The following is an 8,234-nucleotide window of genomic DNA, read 5'->3' as shown; positions in this document are numbered from 1 at the left end:
ATGGCGACATACGAGTATACTCAAATATAAATCATATATGACTGATGAATTTGATGCAATCAGCATTCACGATATGCCTATAAATATGGAGACGGGGACTGGAGGTGTCAGTCAAGCAATTGGCATCAGTGACATCAGGCTTCCCAAGACTCTGCTTTCCAGCCCGCCGCAATTAGCCATGGGAAATCTGATTCTAAGGAGGAGGGAAATAGGACGGGACGGACGGTTGGCAGTCTACCGAAATCTATTGAGAAAACAAGATAGTAATAGCAAATATCTTAGCATCTTTATTTTACAATATAAATGACTTATACACTCAATTCCACACACTTTCATTCGTAGGCACTCACATATATATCCTTTGAACAAGGGTCTGCGTTACCATGACGATCACCAGCAACAATTAGTATTCCTGTTTCGATTTCTTCACGGCAATGTCATGCGAAAGGGGAGGCACTTAATAAAAACTGTCCATCATCCCCTTTCGACCGTTTCCATGGCAACTAAATTTAAATGAAAATTCGTGAATAAAACTTAAAATATGTGCATTTTGACAACTTTCTTCATTATTTTTCAGAAAAAGTGAATTTACTCGGAAATACTGTGTTAGTTACTTTGCCGTTCTGATCATCGCTCCAAGCTACAACGCGCCAGGGGATGACTGAATTTCGACTGACCGGGAGTTTTTTTTTTATCAGTGGATAAATGCATTTAACAAACCGTCTTCCTTATAAAAATGTTATAAAGTTTATTTCCCCACGTCCTTTTTATTTAACACCATATCGCGTGCCTCTGATTAACGTTCATACCAGTATTTGGTAGGTTTCTTATCGGAATCCGCCAATGGAACACACCACAAACCGTAGAAGAACTACATAGGCCTATCCCTTCATTTCTTTTACTCTTTTTCATATAAAAAACGCCGAGGAATGATGCACCAAATGTCTTCTTCCACCTCATTTCTCTTGTCGGAACTAGGAACTCCACCAAGTCTTTCCGTCTCGTTTTCTCAAAATTATACTTCTCTTTCTCGACGCTCTAGCACAAAGCAAAATAATCTATTTACTCTGCAAACCTGATAACAAATGAACTCGCACGCTTATTTGGAACGCAGCTTCCTTCAGAGAGAATAACAACCCTAACCAATTCCCGCCTTTTGATGTGCCTATTACGCTCAACGTAGCACTTCTCGGGCGCGCGATTCCTTCCATTGGAGTGAACAACAACACGAAAAAACAAGGAAGCCTAACGGGTTTCTATTATTCATCCTGAAAAAAACGACGGACGATAAAAAACGACTGCTGAATACTGAGCGACAAATAACTTTTCAACAGCTCCCAGCGGTTTTCACTAAATTTGCACGGAAACACATAGGCACCATTACGTTTTTTTTTCATTCAAAAAACTCGAGTTCTTATGTATCAAAGTCCAACCCAGTCTTTTGGTCAACATGCCGTCTTTTTTTCAGCCATTTCCTTCATTTCCAAATAAACACGTCTCTCCCATCATCTCCTTCAACAGTCACTCTCGCAGCCACTTTTTTTTTTAAATTTAAAGTCACTTTATAACACGTTCTCAGACACGGCATACTAAGGAGATCGGGTAATTGGCACAATACATGGTATGACCCAAAACTTACCCTCATATACGTTTCCAAATAATAAAAACACTTTTTATTATTCCCATATCCATCAGTCCCAGTATGAAACAACAAACAAAAACAGTCAATCATTGATTTCTCATCCAAGAAAAATTGTAAAAACACGGCAGCCCGTTTCCGTTTCTGATTATCATTATAAATCTGAGCGTCTGTTCCAATTGAGATTTTGTTTGATTCCTAGTTCCTCCGTTTTCTTGGGGGAATCAAATAAGGAACGTTATCTGAAGGACAACCCCTATTATTTTCAACATGAGCAACTCTGTTTAAGTTTAGGATCCCCTAGAGAAATATATCGACCCTCTTCGGAATAGAAAGGGATCGAATTACTTCTCTCAGACCCAATATTGATTCCGACGCAGCATCGGGTTGGTGGTCCGAGGAGGATACTGTAGCTCCGTCGAAGTATCGTAACTGCTCCAGTCCTCCGTCGGCTCGTCAGCGACCCCGTATGGATACCTGGCGTTCACGTCCACCGCCTCCCCGCCTCCCACAACCACACCGCCTCCGACAACAACTCCCACATCCATCGGCTCCAGCGGAATCACTTTACACTGGGGTACGGTCGGTGAGCCGTCTCGCCACGAGTCCACTGCGACCTTCCCGATATCTCCCCGCTGGGTCGACCCGTTGGCCGCCGCGAAGCGCTTGCTGCGCGGCGGCCTTGGTGAGGTCGGGTGAAGCGGCAGGAGGTGATCTGGCGGCCTCGGGAGCGGCGGGGCCGTGTCCAGGTCCGCCCCGTAAAGGTCACCGTTGGGACCCGGGACCGGAACGCCGCCGGGGCCGTAGGCTGATCCGGGCCGAGCCTCGTGGTGCTTCCCCGAAGATCCCCTTTCGTCTCTGCTCCTCAAGGAGCAACACTTGACTGCTACAATTATAAGGACGGCTAATGTAACAACTCCTGCACCGACTGCGACTATTAACACGTAGTCGTTGCTCATGTTGGGACTGGCGACCTCCGGTCGATTGCCAGTTCCACTGGCCGCGCCTCCCGCTTGCCCCGAGCCCATCTTCCGAGGCGGCGGGGTGGCGTCCGAGGAGACGCCCGCAGTGGCCTGGTCTTGGACCCTCCTCTCAGATTCAGGCTGTACCCTAAATTTCACTTCACCGTGGGCTGGTTGAAAGATTGTAGTGGTCAACATGAAGGAAAAGGAATCTTCTTGGCCGGGACCTTCAGCTCTTTTGGCAACATAATAGATGACGCCACTTTCCACTTCTTCGTGTGTAAATCTGGTAACTTCCTTCTCCCTGACCCTTCTTGCCTCCGTGCTTCGAATTATTCTTTTAAGCCTCCCTAACTTCGGACGGCGTGTGATAGTGTACGTTGGGTTGCTTGCGGTCAAGTGGGCTAACGGAGAAGCGTCTAGAAACTTCGGAGTAATTACATTCCTCCCTCCAGAAATAGGGGTGAAGTTGCCAATATTAACGAATGGAGTGACAGTGATGTTGAATTTCATGTTCGGAAGCTTCACATCAGAATCTTCTAGCCAAGCTGTTAGTGAAAAGCTGTCCCCTGGAGCTGTCATGTCGGTCTGCATATACATCACCTTCTTTGCATCTACGTCCGTCTGCCCGAAAGAATTGACCGCCACGTCGTGCACGAATATTGTGCCATGTCTCGGGGGCTGCGTCACATTGTACCTCACGCTATCCCTTCTTCCGTTGGTTGTCAGATTCAGATGGCCCTCTTCGATGAACGTCACGCTAGAGCCTTGACGAATAGGAATGGGAGCAAGCCGCGAAATGTTTAAGGAAAGAGGAAGGACGCGGATGTTGAAGACTGTATACACTGGATTGAACTGTCCGTCCCAAACTCGGAAATAAAACGAGGCAGGAGCCAAGGGGCCGGCATGTTCATAGGAAACCCTGCCGGAATTGATGTCGGCCTGGGTGAATCTCACGGCTGGAAACTGCACAACCATGTCTTGGCTCGCTCCGGAGGAATTTGAGGCCAGCGTGAGCCTTCCAGCACTAGGTCCGCTTATGACGTCGTATATGAGCTCCTCGGGAGGAGTGTCCGGATCTTCCGTGCACAAATCTTCTCGAGTGATGGGACGAATGCCCCCCTGCACTACCGCTACGTGGGGGGCACGCGTGAGGAGGTGAAACGGCTGATCGTTGATTGGACGGATGGTCACGCGGATAGTACCGTTGTACAGAAGAACGTCTCCCGGCGTGGAATCTTCGGGAGATGGGAGCCGGAGGGAGAATGGGACATCGTCCTCAGTCGTGTCGCTATGGTCGTGGTTGTAGATGACCTCTCCAGCATCCAGCTGCGCCTGCGTGAAGGTCGTGCCGGAAGAGGCGTTGACGCCGGACACGGCGAGGGTCCCGTGCCTTGGCGCAGACCACAGGGCAATCTCGACGACGACCGGCGGTGCCCAGCCGCTGTGAGCCTCGATGAATGCGGCGACACCGGTTGTATTCATCCGGAGGACGGCAGATCCCCCCTCTTCAACCTCTATTGGCTCGAGGACAAGGAAGCGATCGAGTCCACCAGAGGTCATCGAGGAGACTGATATGTCTATTCTGAAGATCTGTTCCGGGGAAATGGAAATTCAAGATTATCATTTGGAACCGGTTGGAATACTTTCCACTACAAGCAAGTTTTGGTTTTACCTATCGTCAAATACTTGCGCGCGTTTCAAAGATAATTTCATTGAACAAATACATTTTATCACTGTATTTAGGTACTCAATGTCAAAATGAATGAAGCAAGCAAAAATAATGAGTTATTTTCTTCTAAAATTTATTCTCTTATATCTCTTCTAAATATTTATTAATTAACGTATTTATAAAAGTTAAATAGTTTAAATTCAGTAACTTTACAATTCCCATTATACGAGGGTCATCCGGAAAGTAGTACCCGTTCGTGCCGCATGAAGTGCTGACGACGCGAGTAGCCGCTGGACGAGGTCAGATAGCTTCAGTGGCTTGTCTGCCTTCTCTGAGCCAAGTTGCGTGACGCTAGCATTGCCTGTGTTGTTTCTGTGATTGTTTACAATGTTTAAAAAAATTGAGAACGCCGCCAGTTGTGAAGTGAGGGCAGTGATTAAATTCCTCAATGCAAGAAACGTTCGCCCATGTGATATTCATCGCCAATTAAAGGAGGTGTATGGAGACAATGTAATGGACGAGTCGTCTGTTCGGCGGTGGTGTCGCAACTTCAACATGGGGAGGGGGAACACACACGACGATGAGCGTTCGGAGAGACCGTCTGTCATTACAGACCAACTGGTGAGCTCAGTTGACGAATTCGTGAGGAACGATCGGCGCGTCACAATTGATGACATCTGTGAGCATTTTCCTAATGTTTCTCGAACAATTGTTCATGAAATTGTTAAACACCATCTGCATTATGCAAAAATTTGTGCAAGATGGGTCCCTCGCGTATCTCAATGAGCTGGCGGCGAAGGACTATGCAGCAGGAATACAGAAACTTGTCACACGTTATGACAAATGCCTTAATTTGCTTGGAGATTATGTTGAGAAATAGTTTAAAGTATCCTCTTTCAAATAAAATTTTTTATGTTTGTTAATATTTACTTTTGTCTCTTTATTTCACGAACGGGTACTACTTTCCGGATGACCCTCGTATATATATATAAATATATTTATATATATGTGTGTATATATATATATATATATATATACATATATAAAGTTCTAAACCATATTTCAGACAATTAATGAAGTTTAAAATCTCGTTAATCAACCTGAATATTGGTTTGAGCTGAGGGCAGAGCTCATCTAATACTAAGTGTTACATGGCATTTGATATTCACATATCACGGTAGAGGGCCAGCTCTTTTCCCTGCAGTCTCCAAGGAAGATCTGAACAGCTGAATAGTACATAGCTTAGCTGAGGTTGAGGGTTTCAGAAGAATCACCAGGGATTGAACCCGGACCCTAAGGTCAGTAGCCCAGCGCTCAACTCACTGGACTATCACGTCCCACAATTAGGTTTAACCCCTACTACTTATACCTTGCATTAATATTAAATATGGCCAGTGACCGGGGAACAAAAACTAATAAATAGTTTTTCAGTTCATGAGAAGTCTCCCTCCCTCAAGAACTAAAATTTCTGAGGAGTATTGTGACTCACACCAACGGTTAAGTTCAGAAAGTTTCACAAAACAGTTCTGTCACACAATCATCCTCAAGTGGTCCATTAATTCGACTTATTATTGAAAACGGAAGCCCCCACGTGGTCGACACAGCTAAGAACACATGAATAAAGTAAAGAGCAGTCAGTCACCTGTTCGAGCAAAGGTTCGGCGAAGTCGGCGCTGACGTCGAACGTGAACGAATCATTGGCCATGAGGTCTGTGAAGGGATGAGTGTGCTCGTACCACACCCTGTTCTCGTTCACGTCCAGCTGGGTGAAGTTGGAGGCGGGCATCGCGGGGTCCCTCGCCGTGGGGACAAGCGGAACCCTTGGCATACTGGCCGAACTGGAAGGCCCAGAAGGCTCGACGAGCAAGCGGCCGAGGACGGGAGGCGTACGCACGGAGAAGACGATGCGCCGGCCGGGCGGTGAGGGATCGGATGTGACCGCCAAGAGCTCGTCCGAGGCCAATGGCTGCCGTAGCATCGGGAAGACGTGCAGGGGATTGTTGGCCGCGAGGCGCAGGGTTAAGTCGAGGGCGGTGACCTCGAAATCATGGGTGCCCCCGGAGTTGACACCATCGCTGAGGGTAAGGCGGAAGCCGCCGCTCCGACCCCCTGAAAATGGGGACACCGTCTATGATACCAATACTGGTGAAATAAAAGCCAACGGTCAATTTCACAATACATTCAATCAAGAACGACCAAGCTTTAAACAACCAGTGATGTCTTAGTGATGGTCACGCATGGTATCGTCTTACAATTTCAACAGTATGTTGAAAAGTTTATTGAACCCGAATCAAAACTTGACAATATGATTTTTTATATCAATAGAGGTATCAAAAACACTCAAAATATTACGCAGATTACTTTTCCTTACAAAAAAATGAGAAACGTTTGATTTTCTATCAAAGAGGTTCGAATAAATTACTGGAATTTCATTTTGTTAGAGATTACATAGACAATGGACACTAAATTTAAGTCAATCTATCGGGGATAAAAATAAATATACACATATGTACATAGAACAATGTGGGAAATAATTAGCATTGAAGGGATTAATTATGTGAAAAATATTCATATTTTAATTAACTGTTGAATGAGACTCATTAATTCACATGAAAATTTTATAAAATAATAATTTATAATACTACACTTGATTTTTAATAGATAATCATCAGGGGCAATACAATAAGTTATAAATAATGAACGCAAAAGACATTAAAATTAACAAAATTATATAAAAAAATTATTTAAAATACAATAACCCAACCAAAAATAAGCGACAACTTGACATTTTCGGTTGGATAAACAACATTCCTAACTGCCAACATTATAAAATGTTCATAAAATACTTTGATGTTAATTTACTAATTTGATACACCTCATCACCCTTGATACACTCGTCTCTATAGTTTTCTAAATTAGTGCGTATAACATATCAGTAACTTGGCTCGCCACAATAATTAATCGAATGACAGAGAATGAGAGAGTTGTCACCGGAGTCAAAAGAGTTATATTTACCCATGTGGACGAAAAGAATGAGGCCCGCATTAACCTGCGCCTGGGTGAATTGCGTAATTGGCAGCCTGGACGAAGACTTCAGGGCCACATAACCAGATTTTACGGAGGATATGGTGAAGGTTATGTTTTCGGCAGACGAATCGGGGTCCACAGCAGCTGAGAAAGAAAACACACTAATTAGCAGATCACATGAATATTTGAGGCTCGTTAATAAACTCATTATGCCATAAACTACGAAGGTATGCATTTTTTACCTAGTTAAAAATTCAAGTATTCCCATGATATCGGGCAAAATGTGACATATTTTTTGAAGCAAATAAGCTTTTCACTTCTTTTTCATACTCGATTAGTTAAAAGTTAATTGATTTAACAACCATCAAATATCTTAGAAAAACTTTGTTTTTTTCTGGGCGTATTAGCCAGTTAAAAACCCAACACTCGTCTGATTGTAAAGCAGGAAGTGAATAACTAAGTAATATTTATTGCACGCGAACACATATATTCTATTCCAAAGAAACTGCTGGAGATTCCGCAACAGCAACTTTTAACGGAGTCATCCACTACAGTTGCATTGACATATATTCTAATTTTACAAGATTGTGGTATCAATGCTCTAAAGCCATTTTCAAAGATAAAATTAATGCTGAAAACGACATTAGCTTGTAGAAATCTCACATGGAAGAACTGTACATGTAAAAGTTACCTATATTCACCAACATATATCGTTATATAATATTAAGAATTAAAGTTTAAGCAGTAATATTATGAATGTGTCCTCGAAGAAAATTAACGAACGTAAATGGGGAAACGGGAAAGAAATGCAATAGACACTAAGAAAACCTTACCAAAGGAGAATCTGATAAGGTTTTGAGAAGCATTAGTTATTGCATCAACAAGAAGAAAACTAAAATCCTGGTTTCGAGACGAGAGGCCGAAGGCAGATATC

General features: G+C 43.8%; 1 protein-coding gene across 1 annotated transcript in view; it reads right to left on the bottom strand.

Moving 5' to 3' along the window:
• Window positions 1-291: 291 nt before the first annotated feature.
• The window catches only part of kon (chondroitin sulfate proteoglycan 4-like protein), a 54,907-nt gene continuing 46,964 nt past the window's right edge, over window positions 292-8,234 (bottom strand). Inside the window, exons 13-15 of the mRNA XM_071596274.1 lie at window positions 7,289-7,444; window positions 5,916-6,382; window positions 292-4,194 (exon numbers count right to left, since the gene is read on the bottom strand). Coding sequence (XP_071452375.1) covers window positions 1,993-4,194; window positions 5,916-6,382; window positions 7,289-7,444 — 2,825 coding nt within the window. The 3' untranslated portion in view covers window positions 292-1,992. The remainder of the gene's footprint in view (window positions 4,195-5,915; window positions 6,383-7,288; window positions 7,445-8,234) is intronic.

Source organism: Hetaerina americana, unplaced genomic scaffold (assembly GCF_022747635.1).
Source record: "Hetaerina americana unplaced genomic scaffold, ioHetAmer1.1.p SCAF_1, whole genome shotgun sequence".
NCBI lineage: Eukaryota > Metazoa > Arthropoda > Insecta > Odonata > Calopterygidae > Hetaerina > Hetaerina americana.
Note: the sequence above shows the minus strand (reverse complement) of the source record. Positions and strands in the feature narration are given on the sequence as shown.